Below are 22,484 nucleotides of genomic sequence, written 5' to 3'. Positions count from 1 at the left end.
AAAATTAAAACTGGTATTTCCTACTGACACATTACAAAAATAAATATTTTAGCTGGTAAAAAAAAACTCTTGTTTTAATAATTTTGGCCACCTATAATATAGATGTGAAATAATGTAGGCTTGTTGCAAAAGATGACACATCAGTTTGTTTTTTTTTAAAGAAAATGTACTAAATTAATTTTACATTGCAGCTGTGCATATTTGTTTATCATTTGGGGAAAAAATGTATCCAACAACAGAAAAAATGTATGCGCACAAGCTCTTAAATCATGGTAGTTCATTTATTTATTTTTTATAGATAAAAATATTGGCTGTAAAAGAAGTGATATTTAAACTGAACTGTTGAACCAGTTTTTTAAGATGAAAAAATATGCATTTGTTAATTTAATGTTGCAAAAATATATATAAACCTTTTACATTTTATAGATATTTTTAAAAGGTTAGTTCACCCAAAAATCCTGTCATTAATTGTTCACCCTCATGCCATTCCAAACCTGTAAGACCTTCGCTCAGCTTTAGAACACAAACTAAGATATTTTTGATGAAATCTCAAAGCTTTCTGGCCCAGAAAGGTAGTAAAGACATGGTTAAACATTAATTTTCTAAAGCTACGAGAATACTTTTTGAGCATTTAACAATTAATGTCAACAATATCCTAACTACCTTTCTGGGTCTTGAACGTTTTGGTTGTGTTGCTGTCTATGCAGGGTCAGAAAGCTCTCAGATTTCATCATAAATATCTTAATTTGTGTTTTGAAGATGAACGAAGGTCTTACAGGTTTGGAACAACATGCGAGTGAGTCATTAATGGCAATTTTAATTTTTGGGTGAACTACCCCTTGGAGATCACAATTTTGAAACAAACTATATAGATATATATAGTATATGCAAATATACTACTATCTTAGTACTATCTTAATCTAACTGTATGCACTTTTTTTTTGTGATTGTGAGTGCATTCGTGATCGATATTTTACCACCTCAAACACATTCCACCTTTAAAAATCTAAATATTGTGTCTGATAAATAACCAAAGCCAAATTCTATTGCGTGGTCACAATCTCAAGGTGCGGTCACATTTACCGTTCTACAAAATTTCACAAACGAAAACCATTGATTTCTTTGGGAATCCACACGGTCCCTCAAAGATGTTGCAATGGATTCAAGCGTTGGAATTTTAGCGGAATTTTCATTCATGTGACCGCACCTTTCCAAATGAGACAGCATTGTGAATGGTTAGACTTGCGTTAAAAGTCCCGTTAGCACCCCTCTTAGTGACGGGGTTATCTGTTGGCTTGAGGCGAGTAGAGGAATATAGCACTGAAGGTAGAGAGGATCTCTCTGGATTCAGAGATCGCCAGCTTCCCGGCGGTGCGCACCAAGGCCACAGTATCACCTTGCCGGAGTGGGAGGATTAGGCTGAAGGACGCAGCCCCACCACATGCGCACTGATCTCGGGTCAGCCATGGGTGGCCGCTCCAGTAACCCGCTGTGTCCAACTTCTGCACGCTGCGATTGGACACTGAGAGCACGGCTTCTGCGTGATCACCCCGTGGAGCTGTTAGAACGGCGGACACCAGGTAACGGCCGTCAGTGGGTGCCGTGAAGATCCCTACAGAGAGGAGCAACATCAGCAGCCATATAGGATATACACTGAAAACCCATATGGGAAAATGTAAAAATGTATTAAATGTGACCCTGGACCACACAACCAGTCGTAAGCAGCATGGGTATATTTGTAGCAATAGCCAAAAATACATGCTTAATTTTTCTTTTATGCCAAAAATCATTAGGATATTAAGATCATGTTGAATTAAGATATTTTGTAAATGTTTTACTATAAATATATTAAAATAGTTGTATCTCGGCCAAATATGTCCTATCCTAACAAATCAAATATGTTTCTTGAAATGAAAGCAGGGTGGGAACCACTCAACGTTGATCTTGTAATCCACAGGTTTAGTAAAGAGAGTTTTAGGGTTTCTGTTTACCTGTTTGAGGGTTATAGTGTCCTCCATCGTTGACTAGCACCCTATCAAAGCGAATGATGCCAAAGTCTCCTGAGAATGTCTGCTGCGTGAGACCAGCAGAGAAAGAAAATGGATCCGTCAAGGGGTTCTGCTGTGACACTGTTGTAAAAAAGAATAATATATCAACATCACATGCTTGAAAAGTATGTTTTGATCATTACACACAGAGTCCAAAAATAACCTGGCCAGTGGTGAGTTATTTGAAAAATGTACTTGGCAATAAATGTTTTCATTGGCCATGAAACTGTAATTTGCAGTATTTTTGCGAGCAGTTTTGAGCAGTTTTTATCTTAACTACTTTTAGCAAGTGCTATTTTAGTATTATTTCTATACACACACACACACACACACACACACACACACACACACACACACACACACAACATATTTTTATGTTGTCATTTTACATAATAATTTTAGGGTTTGGATTTTTTTTTAAATTGTTTTATTTTTTACTTTTTTCTAAATATGTGACCCTGGACCACAAAACCAGATTTTTCTTTTATGCCCAAATATCATTCGAATATTAAGTAAAGATCTTTTGTAAAGTAAATAATAGTAAATATTTTTGATAAGTAATATGCATTACTAAGAACTTCATTTGGACTACTTTAAAGGTGATTTTCTCAATATTTTCATTTTTTTGCACCCTTAGATTCCTGATTTTCAAATATTGTCCTAACCTAACAAACCATACATCAATGCAAAGCTTATTTATTTAGCAATACAAAAGATGTATGAATCTCAATGTAAAAAAAAAATCATTATGACTAGTTTTGTGGTCCACAGTTACATATGTATTCATATTTTAGTTTATTTTTAGTCATTTTAGTACTTCAGCTGAAACTTATTTTACCTTAGTTGGCTTGTAATGTAAGTAATGCAATATTGCATTTCTATTATAATACTAATATATACATTCATTGCTATTATATTGCCTTTGACTTGTTTCTATTACTTACCTAATTGACAAATTCATTGTTTTAAGCATAAATCAGATCCAATAAATTTAGATTTATGAATAATATATAAATCAGGGCGGTTTTCTTCTGAGGAGGCGAGGGAGACAGTGTCTCCTCATAATACTGGATGAGAAAAAAATTTGTAATACAAAAATAAAACAACTCCAATATTACAAAATATAACATTACAAAATATAACGTTAAACTTGTATAAATCACTCGTTTTTCTAAAGAAACATTGTCCAACAGCGACACCAGCAGGTAAAGTTACAACGAGAGTCTGCGTCTCTTTCGCTTCCATTGAACCCATCGAATTTTAACCCCATAAGCGTGAAATGATTGGATAAGAATGGTTATGATCGTTTGTGATTGGTTCATGCGATAATTCCCGCCTCTTGTGTTTGTGCGCGTTCGCGTTCACGAATTGAATGAACAATACAATGGAGCTAATGGGAAGACTAATTTTATAAAGTAAGTAAACAGCTCACACATTTAGATATTAACACGCTGTTGCGCCAAAATAAGACGTTAAATAGCATAAAAAAACATGATTTGTGGGAGTTTTTAGTGAGTAATGTGACTTTGTTTCTCATTCTTTCATTTTGTAGTCTCTACATAATTGCTCTGGGGAAAAAAAAACAATAGGCATCCGTGATGTACTTTCCACTGAGGTAAAGTCATTTTAAGACACCCACGTTGAGACAGAAGTTTTCTGGAGGGTATGTCTTTAATATGAATCATGCTCATCATCACTTTCATCGGTGAAGGTCAGACTATCATTCTTACAGTTCCACTTTCCCATGTGTTATGTTGCAGTTCCTAACAAACCATATTTACCAATTTACCAGACACTGTCAAGGAACATTCCAAAGCCAATTTTTACTTAGAATTTGAACTTGGCACTTGTTAATTTTAGACCCTGTTCACAAGTGACAAAACTGTATGAAGTTGGAATATATATATATATATATACACACACACACACACACACACCTTGGACCACAAAACCAGTATGGGTAAATTTTTTGGTACTGAGATTTATATATCATCTGAAAACGGAATAAAAAAGCTTTTCATTGATGTATGGTTATGATTATGTTGTTAGGACAGGACAATATGTGGCTGATATACAACTATTTGAAAATCTGGAATCTGAGGGTGCAAAAAAATCGAAATATTGAGAAAATCGCCTTTAAAGTTTTCTAAATGAAGTTCTAAGCAATGCATATTACTAATCAAAAATTAAGTTTTGATATATTTTCCAGTAAGAAATTCACAGAATATCTTCATAGAACATGATCTTTACTTAATATCCCAATGATTTTTGGCATTAAAAAATTATAATGTTGACCCATACAGTGTATTGTTGGCTATTGCTACAAATATACCTGTGCTACTTAAGATTGGTTTTGTGGTCCAATGTCACATACTTTTTTTTTTTTGCCTCGGAGTGGTACAAAATTATATTTAAAAAAAATGTTAACTACTTTGTTAGACTATAACTTGTTACCTGGAGTTGCTATTGGTCTTTGATATGCAGGACTCCATGGGACATGGGCAGCTGTAATGAGAATTAATAGTCGTAATTTTGTAAATTATAACAATTTCACGAAAAATGTGCTATAAAGCAATCAAACATGAAAATGAAAAAGATACCTTCTGGACGAGACTGTTTGGTATCATATGAAACAGGATTGACAGGAGGGTAACCTATGAAAAGTAAGACAAAAAAAAATCAAATACTTACTTCAAGCATGAGCTTCTAAAAATTTCTATTATTAATTCGACTTTATACCTGGAGCACCTGCAAATCCTTTCAAAGGCGTTTTTGAGTCCTCTGAGCTTTTATCCCGTCTGACCGTGACCCTGCGCAAATACCCAGGTGGGCCGGCTTGCCCTGTGACCACGACTGGCTGGTGTACGGCAGGTTGGTGGGGTTGGACGGGGTGAATGGGATGCCTGGGGCTGCCTGGTGGCTGAGGGAAGTTGGGCTGGTGTAGGACGTGTGGCTGACGCACATAGGGGCGGCCAGTGGGGGCTGGCGCTACTCTGTGTGGTATGATCAAAGGTATGTGGATGTGGGGAATGTAAGGTCTCATGGGTTGTGTCGGAGCTCGAGTGTCAGGGACAGGCACAGGTCTCTCCTTCCGAACAGGCAGTCCTGTGAAAATGAAAGAAAGATTTAAGATAAAAGGATGAAAGACCCAAAAGGACAAAATTACACTATTCAATACACTATATTGAAGTATGACTCTTATGGTCATAAAGGCTGTATTTGTTTGACAAAATATTTGACACGTGTTTTTATGAAAGCCTGTTTCCACCACTGAATAAAATAGTAATTGCAACTTTTTTCTTGCAATTGCGATATAAACTCGCAATTCTGAGAAATAAAGTGATAATTGTGAGATATAAACTCACAATTGTGAGTTACACAGTCAGAATTGTGTGATATAAATTTGCAGTTACGAGTTATAAAGTCAGAATTATGTGACAAAAAATTTGCAATTGCGAGAAAAAAGTTAAAAAAAAAAAATATTGCAATTGCGAGTTTATATCTCAGAATTCTGACTTAACTTAATTTCGGAGAAAAAAGTCAGGATTGCAAGATATGCAATTATGAGAAAAGTCAGGATTACGAGATATAAACTCGCAGTTATGAGAAAAAAAGTCAGGATTGATATAAATATATAAGATATAAATCTAAATAAAAAAAATCTAAATTGCGACTTTATTTCTCAGAATTGCGAGTTTATATCTCATAATTCTGACTATTTCTCAGAATTGCAAGTTTATATCTCATAATTATGACTTTTTTTCTCAGAACTGTGAGGTTATATCTCAGATTCGCAAGTTTATATCTCATAATTCTGACTAGTTCTCAGAATTGCAAGTTTATATCTCATAATTATGACTTTTTTTCTCAGAACTGTGAGGTTATATCTCAGATTCGCAAGTTTATATCTCATAATTCTGACTAGTTCTCAGAATTGCAAATTTATATCTCACAATTATGACTTTATTTCTCAGAATTGCGAGTTTATGTTATAAATTTTGACTTCATTTCTCAGAATTGTGACTTTATTTCTCAGAATTGCATGTTTATATCTCATAATTCTAACTTTATTTCTCAGAATTGCGAATTTATATCACAATTCTGACTTTATTTCTCAGAATTGCGACTGTTTCTCAGAATTACGAGTTTATATCTCATAATTCTAAATTAATTTCTTAGAATTGTGACTTTATTTTTTCAGAATTACAAGTTTATATCTTACAATTTTGTCCTTTTTTTTAGAATTGCAGCATTATTTCTCAGAATTGCGACTTTATATCTCACAATTCTGACTTTATATCTCACAATTCTGAGAAAAAAATTCACACGCAATTGCAAGAAAAATTGTGAGAAAAAGTCACAATTACCTTTTTCATTTTTTGTTCAATGGCAGAAACAGGTCTCCATATGTTTTAGTTTTTTTTTCCCAAGTTTTTTTGTTCTTTATTGTGGACATTTTTATACTATCAAATAACTGGCAAAAATTGGTATATATCATATTTTACTACAGTTATCGTTGCTACATTTATGTGCTTAATCACATCAATTTGATCAAAGTATCGAGTTTACATGAGGTAAAGTTTGTAATCTGAATACTGCCTAAATCTCATAATTGCATTATGAGGATGTATGTAAACATAGTAAATGTTGAAAACAATTGTGGTGCCTAAATATTTAAACCGTTTTTTGAGGATTTTCTTTTAATGAATGTAAAGTTTAAAAGAATTGCATTTATTTACACTTTTTTTTTCTCAGAATTTTGTGATATAAACTCACAACTGCAAGAAATAATGTCAGAATTGTGAGATAAGAACTCGCAGTTCTGACTTTTTCTCGCAATTGTGAGTTTACATCTCACAAGTCTGACTTATAAACTCACGATTGAAAAAAGTCGCAAGATAAAGAAAGTCAGAATTGTGACTTAATATAAAATTTAAATAAATGTAAAAAACTACAAATCTTTTGTAAAATAAAAAAAATATTTCAATATCTTACTGACCCTACACATTTTAGTGGTAGTGTAAAAATGTCCACTGTCCATTTAACGTCTTTAGTTTCAATTGAATGACACATTTGGTAGCACAAAATAACATTCTTACACTATGAATACATTAAATCATTCTTTCTAAAAAGTAAAAATATTGTTTTAATTATTAAGGTAAGGGTGTTTTTACTTTCATTCTTTTAATGATTTTTTTTTAATGTTCATTAAGAACAAATGTGTGAAACTGACATTATTTACTTTACACCCATCTAAAAATGTCAAAGTAAATTATCATTGAGTAATTTCAAACATGCTCATCATAGAACAGGTGTAATTGTAATATGAAAATAGCTTTTTTATGTGTTTTTGAATAAATGAATAGATGAAAGGGGTAGTTCACCCAAAAGAATAAAAACTCATAATTTACTCACTGTCATTTCATTCAAAATTTTCTTTCATGAAAGCACATAAAAGCATGAAAAAATGCTGGTAAACAGTTTTGGACTTTCATAGAATAAAGAAAGTAATTGATGAACACACTTTGTGAGTCAACTGTCCATTAAATAGACATTGACCACTGACCTAAACACAAAAAATTGAAGGCTTTAGGAATGTCAGCTGCCAGCCCTCTTTTTAAAAGCATCTATAAAACCTTTTAATGGCATTTAACCCATATTGTAAAACCTGTGGAAAAGCTGTTAACCTCTGACCTCAGGCAAACTTTGCCAAGGTACTTGCCAATGATTCTAAATAAAACACCACAAGAGCTTTAATGTTCAATTCAAGTGGTTGTGAATTTCACAGTGCACCTTATTTACAAAGGCTTTCGGTCTTTATTCGCTGCTGTCAGCTCTCAGAGTCTAATGAGGGAGAAAATCTTTTTTTCCAGCTCACACTTCCAGTCCTACAGATCTTGCACTTCGCACACTCGTTTCCAAAACCTTGCGCTTTCTCTTTTTAATCCCTTTTTGATGTCAAGCTTTTCTACGACGATGCGAGAACACAACTTTCCTGTCCTACCAGATGCTGCTGTCTAAATTGAGAAGTGTAATGCGTCATTCCTGACATTAGGGTCTATTTGAACTCTGAATTCGATTGGTTGTAGTAGGAAGTGATTCAAAAGAGGGGCGGAGCTTGAGTCCCATGGGTTCACTTCTAAGCTAATCAGCTCGTACTGGACACGGCTAAAATCCTGCGTCAGTACGGTTTGTCTACATTTAAGCTGCTGTCCAAATATCCGATTTCACACAAACAGATTCCCTCCCACATACATTACATCTCCCAAGAGATAATAGGCATCTATCTGTGTGTTTCCCACAAGTCTGTTTGGCATTCTGAGCAAATAACAGACTCATCACACGCATAATGCCTAACGGCAGCTACACAAACACATGTTTTGGAGTAAATCACGGACATGCTGACTTTAAATACTGGATGTAGAGACTCAGAGTATGGGTTTAATGAGTCAGATTGAAATGAAGAATTCACCACTCTGATGTGGAGAGCCATATTTAAAAACATATTTAGCTGATGAATGGAAGACTGGCTCTGAATGGTCTTTTAGGATTGGAAGGCAAAAAGCTTTATGGGGTGTGGTGATTTTGTACATGGAAACATAACTAAAGTTGGACCCTGCTGTAATGACCAGACCTCTCAATTCTGGCCTGATCCAATCTGAAAACTTCCACATGGGTTCATGGACCCACAGAGAGGAACTTTAAACCCTGAAACCAGCTGGGACTACCTTCAAGTTTGGCACTTAAAAGCCTGTTTATGACTTCACACGATGTTACATAAAGTAAAACAAGAGTAGAAACACATTTGGTGCAGGAAAGTGCTTTCTTGACATCCTTTGACCCAGAGATATGAATCAGCAGGAAGAGAGAGAAAGGAGCGAGGACACTGCTGATAAGAGTGTGGGGAGGAAAGGGACACGATTCAGTTCATATCCATTTTTGTGGGTATCAGTAGAATGCTAAACAACAACATCATTGTTTTGCAAATGTTTCCACAGAACATGGATCAAGATGAGTTCAAGAACTGAAATTAAGTCATTGTCTCCAAAGCAAACAGTGAGGAGTTTTCTGAACACGGCTGATTCGCGGCCAGAAAAATGACTTGAGGATGTTTTTTTCTTTACAGCCCTCAAACATTCCCAGGCTTAATTGATGCCCTGAACTATGAAAAAGAAAACTAATGAAAAATCAATGAAGAGCCATTAAAGTAAATTACCAGAAAAACCGAGCTTGGATGCTTTGTCACGGAGACGCAGCTGGATGGGCCGTTCCAGTATTGTGCAATGTGCCCCTGCCATGATCAGCGGCCAAAAAGTTTGAGTAATGCTGAAGCTATTCAGGGATAAGGACTATTGTGTTTCTGACTTGAAAGTTTTAACTGTATTATGTCCTACAAGTAGGGATAGGATTCGAGAATAAATCAATGGATTCCTTTTAATGATTCCAGTTCCTTAATGGGTCTATTATCGATTCTTTTAATGCTTGAATGCAGTCCAATGATTGTCCTTAATGTTTACTTTATATTAAACAACACTAAACAAACTATCTTTGGTAAAATGTTTCATTTTTTTTTTTTCTCATTTTGTGCATCCACATGTTTTTATAGTAACAACCAGTCAATAACTAGTGATTAAAGCCTTATAGTAATCTGCATGTGTCTGATTCACTAAAAAGATCCAGCTCAAAAGAGGCATTAATTCGACAGTCTACACTGGTTACTGCTTGTGCTTTTAATTCACTAAAAAAAAATATTAGAATCATTTGTCCAGGAGTTGGATTACACAGATTGTGTTGTACGCTTTTGATTTGCCACAGAGAACTGGCTCATGAGAATAATTCGTTCAGAAGTTGGATTACATTGATTGCGCTGTATGATTTTGATTCACTAAAGAGAACTGGCTCATAAGAATCATCTGTTCGGGAGTTGGATTACACTGATTGTCCTGTATGCTTTTGACTCTGGTTCATAAAAATCAATCGTTCAGGAGTTGGATTACACAAATTGTGCTGTACACTTCTGATTCTGGCTCATAAAAATTATTCGTTCAGGAGTTGGATCACACAGATTGTGCTGTTCACTTTGATTCACTAAAGAGAACTGATTTATAAGAATCTTTCGTCTGGGAGTTGGATTACACAGATTGTCCTGTACGCTTTCGATTCTGTCTTATAAAAATCATTCGTTCAGGAGTTGGATTACACAGATTGTGCTATACGCTTTTAATTCTAGCTCATAGAAATCAATCGTTCAGGAGTTGGATTACACAGATTGTCCTATACACTTTTGATTCTGGTTCATAAAAATCAATCGTTCAGGAGTTGGATTACACAGATTGTGCTGTACGCTTTTGATTCTGGCTCAAAAGAATCGTTCTTTCGGGAGTTGGATTACACAAATTGGGCTGTACACTTCTCATTCACTAAAGAGAACTGACTCTTAAGAATTATTCGTTTGGGAGTTGGATTACACAAGTTGTTACTGTACACTTCTGATTCTGGCTCATAAAAATAATTTGTTTAGGAGGAGTTGGATTACACAGATTGTGCTGTACGTTTTTGATTCTGGCTCAAAAGAATCGTTTGTTCAGGAGTTGGATTACACAAGTTGTGCTGTTTACTTCTGATTCACTAAAGAGACCTGGTTTATAAGAATCTTTAGTTTGGGAGTTGGATACGCAGATTGTCTTGTCGCTTTTGATTCTGGCTCATAAAATTCATTCGTTCAGCAGTTGGATTACACAGATTGTGCTGTTCGCTTTTGATTCACTAAAGAGAACTGGCTCATAATAATAATTTGTCAGGGATTTGGATTACACTGATTGTGCTGTACACTTTTGATTAATTGAAGAGAATTGGCTCATTAGAATCATTCATCGGGAGTTAGATTACCCAGGTTGTGCTGTACATATTTGATTTACTGGAGAGAACTGGTTCATAAGAATCATTTATTCGGGAGTTGGATTACACAGATTGTGCTGTACATTCGGGCTGTATGTGATGTATGTTCAGGAGTCGGACTGTGTGTGTTAAGCTGTATGGTTTTGAATCACTATAAAGAACTGACTGAAAATAGTCACTCGGTGGGAGTTGGACTACACATTGCACTGTATGCTTTTGATTCATTAAAAAGAAAAGAAGTGGCTTATAAAAGTCATCTGTTTCGGAATCGGACCACACTGGTTGCGCTGTCACATTTATTGTGCATTACTAATGCATACATGTTAAAGACTTTATGCATTGTTTATACACAATAAATGTGTTCTTTAACTGTGCCAAAAAGTGGCCATTGCTAAAGATCTGTATATTACACAGATCTTTAGCAATGGTCGCTTTAGCACAGTTACTGTTTAGCCACAGTTCTTGGGAAAACGGCTTTTGTTTCTGCAAGAGACGGACCTCCACCCTTATCAGGAATGATGACATCACCCTTAAACGGGAGTTTAAGAGAATGTGCGTTCTCTAGTGACATCACAGTCATCTCATAGCTGAACATCTGCAGAGGGGTGTGGGAATTCATCACCTCCTGAGGCCCATAAGTTGACTTTGGAGCTTAATGAGTACCAGACCTGCCTGCAGCTGAACTCGCTTGCCAGTTCTAAATGTTACAGGCGAAGAAAGCTGGGCATCACAAAAAGACAGACCACACAACTCTTTTACTCATAAACCACTGAACACTAAAGTCAGTATATGTACTGTAATGTATGTTTTAGAAATGGGTAAAAAAAATACCTAAAAAAATTTGGTCCTAATAAGTTATTGAATAATAAATCACTTATACCATAAAGAGATATATTCCCCTGGTTTCACACACAAGGCTTAAGCCTAGTCCTAGACTAAAATTTAAGTCTGAGCTGTTTCAGCTGAACTTGCACTGACTGATTGTAAAATATATCAGTGCCTTTGTTTTGTCTCAAGATGCACATTAGTAATATTTTTTTTCCTAAGGCAAGTTTATAAAAATTACTTAAATGTCCTAATTGAACTATGACCTAATCTTGCCTTAGTCTAAGCCCTGTCTGTGAAACAGGGAAGTAATGTTGTTAAACGATTAGTTCACTCCAGAATTAAAATTTCCTGATAGTTTACTCAACCCTATGTCATTCAAGATGTCCATGACTTTCTTTCTTCAGTTGAAAAGAAATTAAGGTTTTAGAGCAAAACATTCCAGGATTTTTCATCAATTGGAACCAATGGGCTGAAGGTCCAAATTGCATTCAATGCAGCTTCAAAGGGCTCTACACTATCCCAGCCGAGATATAAGTGTCATATTTAGCAAAACAATCTGTCATTTTCTAAAAAAAGAAAAAACAATTTATATATTTTTTAACCACAAATGCTCATCTTGCACTAGCTCTGCATCCACAATTTCACACATTACATAATCCTGTTGGGAACGTCACGCTTGACGTAGGTGGAAGGACCTAGTGTTTACAAAGAAAATGTGGAAAGAAAGTCAAATGCCCTTTACAAAAAAAGGTAAAAAGGGTATAGTTTTTTCGCCCTACCCTACCTAGGACCAAAGTACTTTGAACCAAAATACACAGACGAACAAACCACATGTGACCTTTCCAACTTGATTATATAATGTGTGAAGTTGTAGATGCACATTGCAGAGTGTTACATGTATCCTTGTGTTTCTGGTCTGTATTGTTCTGTTTCTCCCTTTGTCTCCCCCTGTCATTCAGTTAACTTTGGTTTCTCCCATTGCCTTTCTGTGTTTGATTTGATTATCGTCTTCACCTGTTCTTGTAATTAGTCTCACCCTTTATAAGTCTATAAGTTTGCTTTGTGTCGTCTTAAAGTTAGTTTGCTGGTGTTTTTGTCTGGATTCCCTGTCATTTGTAAATAAATACGTTCATTGGATCTACTCCTGTCTCTTCGGTTTGTCACTCTGGCTCATCATCTCCCAGCAACTTATAACAGAAGACGACACCTAAACATGACGGCTGAGGATCGACTGTGGAGTTTACGGAAGGGCGGTCGAAAGTTGGAATGGTATGTGGTGGATTTCATTGAGCTATACCATCAGGTGAGCTGGCCCGACGCCTCTATCAGCATCGTGTTTCTGTTGGGGCTGGACAGATATACTATTTGTTGCGATCTCTCTGTTCACGATTTCCCGTTTGTCGAATTAGTCAATATCATTCTTTATTTAAACGGCTCTAAATTCGAGATTGAACAAATAGAGAATGAAAGTCCGGATCTTTGTCCAGTCCCCTCAGAGGCACGCCACATCGCACCAGCTCACCCGAAGCCAAGAACCGCCATATACCGCTCCAACAGCTCAGACCGCCTGCCATGCCCCGAACATCCTGAGATCCTCCAAAGCTCCATAGTCTCCCTCGGCCCAGTACCGCCAGCTGCAACGCCCAAGTCCGCACGCAAGATGGCTGCAATGCCCGAGTCCGCACGCAAGATGGCTGCAACGCCTGAGTCTGTATGCAAGATGGCTGCAACGCCCGAGTCTGCACGCAAAGTGGCTGCAACGCCCGATTCTGCACGCAAGATGGCTGCAACGTCAGAGTCTGCATGCATCATGGCTGCCCTCACAGCTGCTGTTCATGCACAGTCAAGTCAAGGTACAGCTGTTGTTCTTACACAGTCAAGTCAAGTCACAGCTGATGCTGTCCCTGTTAAGTCAAGTCACATTGCAGCTGAGGTTCACGTGACAAGTCAAGACCCAGCTTTACTTCCTGAGGCAAGTCAAGTCACAGCTGCTGTTCCTGCACAGTCAAGTCAAGTCACAGCTGCTGTTCCTGCACTGTCAAGTCAAGTCACAGCTGATGTTGTCCCTGCTAAGTCAAGTCACATTGCAGCTGAGGTTCACGTGACAAGTCAAGACACAGCTTCATGTCCTGAACCAAGTCAAGACATGGCCTCTGTTCCTGAGTTCTCGGCCAAGATGGCCGCCGTTCCTGATTTCTCAGTCAAGATGGCCTCTGTTCCTGAGTTCCCGGCCAAGATGGCATCCGTTCCTGAGTTCCCGGCCAAGATGGCCTCCGTACCTGAGTTACGGGCCAAGATGGCTTCCGTTCCTGAGTTCCCGGCCAAGATGGCCGCCGTTCCTGAATCCTCGGCTAAAATGGCCACCAAGCCTGAGTCTCCAGCCAGGATGGAAATTATGAATATTATGGACATGGCGCTCCCAATGGAGTTTACAGTCCCAATCCTCCTCCCAGAATCTCCGCTGGTTCCGCCCAGCCTTCCTGAACCTCCGCTGGTTCCGCCCAGCCTTCCTGAACCTCCGCTGGTTCCGCCCAGCCTTCCTGAGCCTCCGCTGGTTCCGCCCAGCCTTCCAGAGTCTCCGCTGGTTCCGCCCAGCCTTCCTGAGCCTCCGCTGGTTCCGCCCAGCCTTCCTGAGCCTCCGCTGGTTCCGCCCAGCCTCCCAGAGTGCCCTCCAGTGTCCGCACCTCCAGAGCGCCCTCCAGTGTCCGCTCCTCCAGAGTGCCCTCCAGTGTCCGCTCCTCCAGAGCTCCCTCCAGAGCCCACTCTGCCAGAGGGCCCTTCTAAATCCTTAAATTTCACCAAGAAAATTTGGGAGGGGGGGGGGCATAGGTCCACAGCCAACGTGGCCAGGCCGAAGGCTGAGGCCAAGGCCACGAGGGCTGCCCAGCCATGGCCTCATGAACTGTCTATTCGGCCATGGCCTCCTGAAACCCCTGATCCGCCATGGCCTCACGAACTGTCTGTCCGGCCATGGCCTCCTGAACTCCCTGATCCACCATGGCCTCCTGAACTGTCTGTCCGGCCATGGCGTCCTGAACTCCCTGATCCGCCATGGCCTCCTGAACTCCCCGATCCGCCATGGCTCCCTGATCTCCCTGACCCGACATGGCCTCTCGAACTGTCTGTCCGGCCATGGCCTCCTGAAACCCCTGATCCGCCATGGCCTCACGAACTGTCTGTCCGGCCATGGCCTCCTGAACTCCCTGATCCACCATGGCCTCGTGAACTGTCTGTCCGGCCATGGCGTCCTGAACTCCCTGATCCGCCATGGCCTCCTGAACTCCCCGATCCGCCATGGCTCCCTGATCTCCCTGACCCGACATGGCCTCTCGAACTGTCTGTCCGGCCATGGCCTCCTGAAACCCCTGATCCGCCATGGCCTCACGAACTGTCTGTCCGGCCATGGCCTCCTGAACTCCCTGATCCACCATGGCCTCGTGAACTGTCTGTCCGGCCATGGCGTCCTGAACTCCCTGATCCGCCATGGCCTCCTGAACTCCCCGATCCGCCATGGCTCCCTGATCCGCCCTGGAGGTTTTCCCAGACTACCACGTCCCTGTCCCGTAGCAGCCTCCAGGGCGCCCGGCCACCCTCCCTGGTAGTATTGAGGCGCGCCTACCGGGAGGGGGGTGTAATGTTACATGTATCCTTGTGTTTCTGTTCTGTATTGTTCTGTTTTGGTTTCTCCCTTTGTCTCCCCCTGTCATTCAGTTAACTTTGGTTTCTCCCATTGCCTTTCTGTGTTTGATTTGATTATCGTCTTCACCTGTTCTTGTAATTAGTCTCACCCTTTATAAGTCTTTTGTTTCTGAGTTTGCTTTGTGTCGTCTTAAAGTTAGTTTGCTGGTGTTTTTGTCTGGATTCCCTATCATTTGTAAATAAATACGTTCATTGGATCTACTCCTGTCTCTTCGGTTTGTCACTCTGGCTCATCATCTACCAGCAACTTATAACACAGAGCTAGTGGAAGATGAGCATTTGTGGGTAAAAAGCATATACATTTTTATATTTTTTTTAGAAAATGACCAATCGTTTCGCTAGATACGATCCTTATTCTTCGACTCTTCAGGAAATTTGAACTCAGAAGTGAACAAATCCTTTAACAAATTAAAAAAAGGATGCTTGATCATGTTACTTAGGTATTTGTGAAAATTAAAAGCAAAGGGATCCATTCCAAAGTGCCCAACTGTTGTTTTGACATGTTACAGGCACATATAAAGGGCACAGGAAACCTTTGCTGGCCCCCTGCCTTTCAACGGCTTGGGGGTATACAGGTTATTGTGTATGTATCCCCTTATTGGTTCAGTATGGAGAAAAAGGACACACTGAAAAACATAGCATGCCACAGAAATGTTAGAAAACACCACATTTGGTAACAAATACCACATTTAGTAACTAATCCCCAAAAAAGAAATCTAAACAAAATTGGTGGTTACAAATTGGAAGGCAAATACAAAGGCTGACTTTCAGTTACTTCTGTTTCCATTTTCCAACACTAACTGAAAAACATGTTTTTGTGGCCTTCTCATTTTGCCATTAACATCTAAAAGCTTACCTTGTTCTTTACTTGTATGATCCTTCTGGATCTGCTTAGCCATTCCTGCTAGCAGACTCTGAAAATTCAGAAGGGAGTTCTGAAGAGCTGTGATCGCTCCTGAATGACTGCCCAGAGTGCTGTTCATCTGTGCCAGCTTTCTCTCCAAGTCCCCTGAAAGGCCCTGGATATTGTTCCTCTCACCATCCAGGCTTTCACAGATCTTCTCCAGAGCAGCCACCCTGCCGTCCACCGCTGAGACACCCTCAGCTACTCCAGCTGTGTTAAACTTACACACGCTCAACTCCGTAGTCACTCGAGTGTTCAGTGCATCCAATTGTTTTTTTACCTCCTCGATCTGGCTGTGACTTGGTTTACCAGTTTCTACCAAAAGCGGGGAACTGCTAACCTGCTGGCAACATGTGGAGTTCAAAGTGTGAAGGTCTTGGCTAAATTTGCTGACTGTGTCTCCCAAACCGGTTAGAGCTCCAGTCAAGCCATTAACGTTGTCAGTCAAAGAAGTAATTCTTTTGCGGGTGTCCTGTATATGTGCATTAATAAACTGTTTCTCTGGTGACATTCTAATAGTATCCTCTAATGCATGAACCCTTGCTATGTTGTTCACAAAATCAGAACGTAGGACATCCAGATCATTTCTACAGTGTTTCACGTCCTTTACAAGACTATCCAGACCTTCTGACGTTTGGGAATCAGTGGGTAGGTTAGTTTTGCAATCAGTTGAGCATATCTGCCCAATTGCGTTAAACTTATCCTCCAACCCATTTATAAGATGCCTGTTAGCATTAACTTGAATTTGCAGTGCATTGTCAGAATCGGTAGACAACCCTGGGAAGGAGTTGTTGCTTATTTCAATCAACATGGTAGTGAACTGATCCTGCACACCACTGAGTTTCTGGTCCAGGAGTTCACGTAGCTTAGCTACTTCATCCATCATTTCCTTGGTAAGTTTTTCATCCACATAGAAGCAAAAAGTCTCCGCATTCCTTTCAGTGACGTTCATCCTGTCTTCCAAATCCTCTAAACGCGAACCGAGCACGTCTTCTATCTTCATTGTGGACAGATGCTCTAGCTCATTGTCCACTCTGGCATTAAGGATACGATGGGCGTCTGCCACTCGAATAAGTTCCCCCCTCAAGTCATTGTAGTCACTATCATCTTTTCCGATGGTTGTTTGTCGGTTTGTGCGCACTACACCATCCGACATGGACATATCCAATCGGATCTCACGGATCTCCTTTCGAAGCTCAGCTTCCTTGTTGTGCACTAGATCAGTGAGGCTCACATAGCTGCTGTCCTTTGAATCTTCACATGTTTTTTGAAGCGACTGAATCTTTTCATCACATGCATTTTTCAGCTTGGCCATCTCTTCTTCCATGTTTACAACAAGCTCCTTCTTCAGCTTCTCAAATTTCCCATCAATGTAAGTCTGAAGGATGTCTATATCTGGAGAAGCAGCAGCACTCGTGACTGGTAGGCCTTGAGAAGAACTATCCATAAGCATTCGTATCTGCCCGTCATGCCCTGTCACTGTTCCCCGCAGTTCCTCAAGAGCTTCGTCTTTGCTTTTGAGAGAATCTGTCATATCATTGAGCCTGGCCAACACTGTCTCCATTTCTCTTTCCCCATGGGTGTGGCCCTTCATTGCCTGGTGGCCATCCAGATGCACCACACTCTCTTCTGTGCCTCCTGTTCTTGCACTGTCAGGTGAAGTCCTGTCATTGAGGAGGGTAATGAGCATCTTGCTGGTGTCTTCCTGTAAGTCTGTCCGCAGGTTCTCAGCCATACCTGTCATGGCTGCTTGAAGATCCAAAACCGTCTGTGAAAGGCGCTGCACTTCTTCCTCCAGTATGCGTGTTTTGTCAGCTGTTCGTCTGATATCGTATTGTCCTGTTTCTCGTCGTTCTGGCCCTGTGGTAACAGAATACAAATAAAAACGTATAAAAAAAAAGTACAGAATTTTAATCATCCTCTTTGATATCTGTAACATCCTGCTGACATACTTTGTGGAGATCGAGTTTGTCCATAATGTGGTTGTGGGTGCTGTGGGTTTGATTGTGGATAATGTGTTTGTCCGTTTGGAGAGCCTTTCAGTTCTCTGCAGTCTGGGCCCTGGTATCCTGGGCAGCACCTCCATTCTAGCTCAGTCACAGTCTTGTATGCTATCTTGTAAGTCTGCCGAAACCGAGTACGGTGTCTGAAAAAAACATGATTAAAGGGTTAGTTTACCCAAAAATTTTAATTCTTTCATTAATTACTCACCCTTGTGTTCCAAACTCGTCTTCATTCATCTTTAGAAAACAAATTAAGATATTGTTAGCAACGCAACTACCACATTCTAAGCCCAGAAAGGTAGTAAGGGCATTGTTAAAATAGTCCATGTGGCATTCAACTGTAATGTTATGAAGCTACAAGAATACTTTTTGTGCAAAGAAAACAAAAATTAATGACTTTATTCAACAATTTCTTCTCTTCCCTGTCAGTCTTTGTAAATAAAGTCATAATTTTGGTTTTCTTTTGGCACACAAAGTATTCTCGTAGCTTCATAACATTACAGTTTTATGTCTAATGGTCTATTAAACATTTCAGTTGCCTTGCTTGGATTTCATCAAAAATATCTTAATTTGTGTTCCAAAGATGAACAAATATCTTATGGGTTTGGATTGACATGATGGTAAGTATTTCATGACTGAATTTTCATTTTTGGGTGAACTATCCCTTTAAGATGGCCTTTTACATGAATTGAAATATGAAAACAATCTTACAATCTCCACAATCTTGTTTAAAAACTGATTTGATCAAACCAAGTCTTAAGCTACTTATTGCTATTACTTTGAATGGTGAGTAATGGACCATGAAGCTTTGCCCCTATTATAGGATGAAAGCAAAGGTAAAGGCAAGCTTTGACTTGCGCAGACTGAGAGGGATTAATAAGAAGAGTCTTCAGGCCTAGTCTGTTCAGCTTCACTTAATGATGTTGATCTTGTTACTTCTGATGGATAATTCTGCAATTAGACGTGCAATCATTCTAGCTCTTATGCCACAACAAGTTGAGCCAAACGATTAATATCGCAGTTGCTTCAGATGACAGCAAAAGAGCTCCTGGTAAAAAGTACAAAAGTGAGTATTTGGACAAAGCCATGTATGGCAGCATTCCTCACATCCTCAAAGGTTTTACAACAAGAATGAAATCATACAACATTCATCACTTAAGTATAATCTGTATCAAAATTCCTACTCAAAAGCTGCTTTTAAGCTTTGAGTGTATGTATATGTTACAATGCCATTATAGTTATTTCATCTTAATGTTTAATTTAATGTATAGGCTAAACTGTAATTCCTCCCAGTCTCCACATATTCAATTAATCAAACACTAGTCTAACTCAATGGCTTTTTAAAGCAAACAACAGCGTACATAAATTCTTGCAGCAGAAGTGGTACAGAAATGAACTTCAGTTTGTAAAATACTGTTAGTAACATTTTATATAAAACATTACTATTCTGTCATAACAATCCAAACTAGGACTTTCAATGGAATAAGCAAATCTCTTCAATGTGCCTTAAATGTTTACAACATAATAAGCAAACCTGACCTACTGTCAGTGATATCTGAAACACAAAGTTAGCCAGCCAACTAAACAGCTTGAGTATATCTTGCACCGAACTCTTGGCACTGCCACAGAATAGGCACAATGTGCAAAAGCTAAAGCACTAAAAACATAATTTCAGTTTCAATTAGAGTACAGATATTTAGTATTGAACACTGATATAGTTTAATGTGCTTGAGTAATTCCAGACCAGGGTGAGCAGCGAGGAGGTGCAGAGCACATGTGCTTTCTGGGAAAAATTTGAAAAAACATGTGTTCTGGAAAATCCACAGTGATTACAAAACGCTATGACCAGGGCGGGAAAATCTCTGTCACTCCATTCCAATCACACACTGTTCTAGAACGCTCTTCATTGTTTGCCCTTCAATTATTTGAACAAACTGGCTAAATGTAAGTTAGCCAATATTAACATCTTGTTTATATATCTTGTTCATGCCTTAAAAGCTAAATCATATTCAATTATTGTTGTTTGTTAACAGTATGTGCAACTTCTGTACGTGAATCATTTGGTGTTGCGTTTTCTAGTCCACAAGGAGCATGAGAAGTACTGAACATCAGTACTTCCACACGCCCCTCCCGGTCTCTCGAGTACTTACATCATTTGTGGCTCGCAGTCAGGCTGATGCTCGGGACAGCCCACTGCTTCAGGTTCAACGTGACTTTCCACGCTGCCTTGAACCGCGCAGCTTACGTTCTTTTGGACAATAAAAGCGCACCAGTTTCTGTACAACACATAAATAAAAAAAGACCAAAATAAGAATAGTTTTGAGAATAGAGTTGGCTATTTTTGTTACGGCAAAGCAAAACCCTAACAAACTATCGAACATTTTTATACACCGTATTTTAATCACTGACGACTGACAGCAAACTCCGAATGTGACGTAATTGTGTCTAAGTGAAACTGATATTTTTTTAATGAACGCACATGTTTCTGCAATCCTGAAAAGAACCATTAAAATATATGAATAAACACCACTGTCTCAGAGGAATGTTCAATAAATCGATTGACCTCTTGTTACTTGTTGCTTTAGCGATTACCACAGACAATAGCGTTAAAATGTCACTCCAGGAGTTTGCTGAGATACAAAGAACATACTCATCAAAGATAACATGTAAACATTTAAATCACCTCTGGAGCAACTTACTTATTTCTGTGCCTGTGAACGGCTCCTAAATATGCGCTGCCCTGAAACAAACTTGACGGGTATCCATGAGCGAGCGAAAAGCTTATGATAAATAAAACTGATAACTGTACTCCAAGGAAAGGTGGCTGGCAATTCATTGTCTAAAAACAAAACAGCTCAAAGCCTGCACAATGTCAGAGCGAGACGAGTCGAGCAGTTACAGCCTCTGGAGGCCAGGGAATAAAGAGTGCGCGTTCAACTTGCAGCAAAGTTTGACAAAGTTCTAGGAAGTCCGAAAAACTGAAGGTGGACTCTAGTCTGCAGGGGTTCGATTCGCCGCCTATCCGAAAGAAGGGGGTAGATGGGGGTAGGGGAAGTCATCAAAAAAAAAAAAAAAAACAATAGCGCCCCTGCACACCCCACCAAGCGTAAATGAACAGAGTTTCCGAGCTCAATTGAAAACATCTGCCTTTATCTCTGTTACAGGAAACTATTGCTTGGTGATCATGTAACATAAAACTCGTCACAAACAGCGAATAAACGAAGAACATTTGTAGTTCGATTTGTTTACACAGTTGCAAAAACACGTTACACAAGAAACCGCATATTGCTAAATTGTGCCCATTGGATGATATTCTTTGTATGGATTCGGTAATAGTGGTTAAGAAATAAATCTGCTGATTAGGTCATTTTAAGCAATATAGTTAAATGGTTAGATGAATGCATATGTAGGATAGATAGATCTAGATAGATAGATAGATAGATAGATAGATAGATAGATAGATAGATAGATAGATAGATAGATAGATAGACAGACTCACACACACATACATGAGTCAGAAACACCACACACCATGGTTTTGGGTGGAGGATGAGGTTATGCTATTTTCATTTCTTTATGACATAAGCACTAAATAACATAACCAAATGAATAGAAACATCCATGGCCTCACTGAGAAGCGTAAGGGTGTGTGTGCTGCCATTTCAATGTTCATGGTGTGAAACACGATTACACATGATTTTTTTTTAAATTCCAAACTGCTTAAACAAATGAAGAATCTAGTTGGAAGAACATGTCAAATATTTTAAGAGAGTGAACCAGGTGGTTAACTTAAAGTAAGTTAACATCTATAACTATGAACCTAACGTCAAAGCTTCAAGCGGTGTCACAAAGTAGCCGGCTGTCTGGTGTTGTCTATGAATGATTCATCACACTTAAAAAACGCACTGTGAAGTCAAGTATATAAAGGCGGATGACAAACTTAACCAACATACGTGATTAAATCAGCATATGCAATTAATTAGTCTATTCTAAGTGAATGTTAATGAGGTAATTAGCACAAAATGGGATTAAACAAAACTAATCACGGATTTTCAAGGTGAAGTTGCAACTAAACCCAATTCGTGTTGATTTTGTCGTGTCCGT

The 22,484-nt window shown here is 39.1% G+C and overlaps 1 protein-coding gene across 2 annotated transcripts; it reads right to left on the bottom strand.

Moving 5' to 3' along the window:
- Nucleotides 1-262: 262 nt before the first annotated feature.
- emilin2a (elastin microfibril interfacer 2a) lies at nt 263-21,397 on the bottom strand. Of its 2 annotated transcripts, none has more exons than XM_073848617.1 (9): nt 21,080-21,397; nt 20,531-20,656; nt 18,330-18,523; nt 16,330-18,237; nt 4,797-5,153; nt 4,649-4,702; nt 4,503-4,553; nt 1,992-2,129; nt 263-1,612 (listed from the first exon to the last, which is right to left on the bottom strand). In XM_073848617.1, the coding sequence occupies exons 1-9, from the start codon at nt 21,214-21,216 to the stop codon at nt 1,284-1,286; spliced, it is 3,294 nt and encodes a 1,097-aa protein (XP_073704718.1). In that variant the 5' UTR covers nt 21,217-21,397; the 3' UTR covers nt 263-1,283. The 2 variants fall into 2 exon arrangements, with proteins under 2 accessions (XP_073704718.1, XP_073704716.1); XM_073848615.1 differs by having other exon boundaries at nt 4,788-5,153; nt 21,080-21,395.
- Nucleotides 21,398-22,484: the final 1,087 nt, after the last annotated feature.

This window comes from Garra rufa, chromosome 10 (assembly GCF_049309525.1).
Source record: "Garra rufa chromosome 10, GarRuf1.0, whole genome shotgun sequence".
NCBI lineage: Eukaryota > Metazoa > Chordata > Actinopteri > Cypriniformes > Cyprinidae > Garra > Garra rufa.
Note: the sequence above shows the minus strand (reverse complement) of the source record. Positions and strands in the feature narration are given on the sequence as shown.

Bases quoted from the DNA above. Each gene is read 5' to 3' on its own strand.
- emilin2a (XM_073848615.1), bottom strand. From the start codon at position 21,216: ATGAATTGCCAGCCACCTTTCCTTGGAGTACAGTTATCAGTTTTATTT. The intron at 18,524-20,530 runs GTAAGTACTCGA...TGTTTTTTTCAG, and splicing joins GACTGCGAGCCACAAATGAT to ACACCGTACTCGGTTTCGGC. The intron at 1,613-1,991 runs GTAAACAGAAAC...TCCTCTCTGTAG, and splicing joins ACACTATAACCCTCAAACAG to GGATCTTCACGGCACCCACT.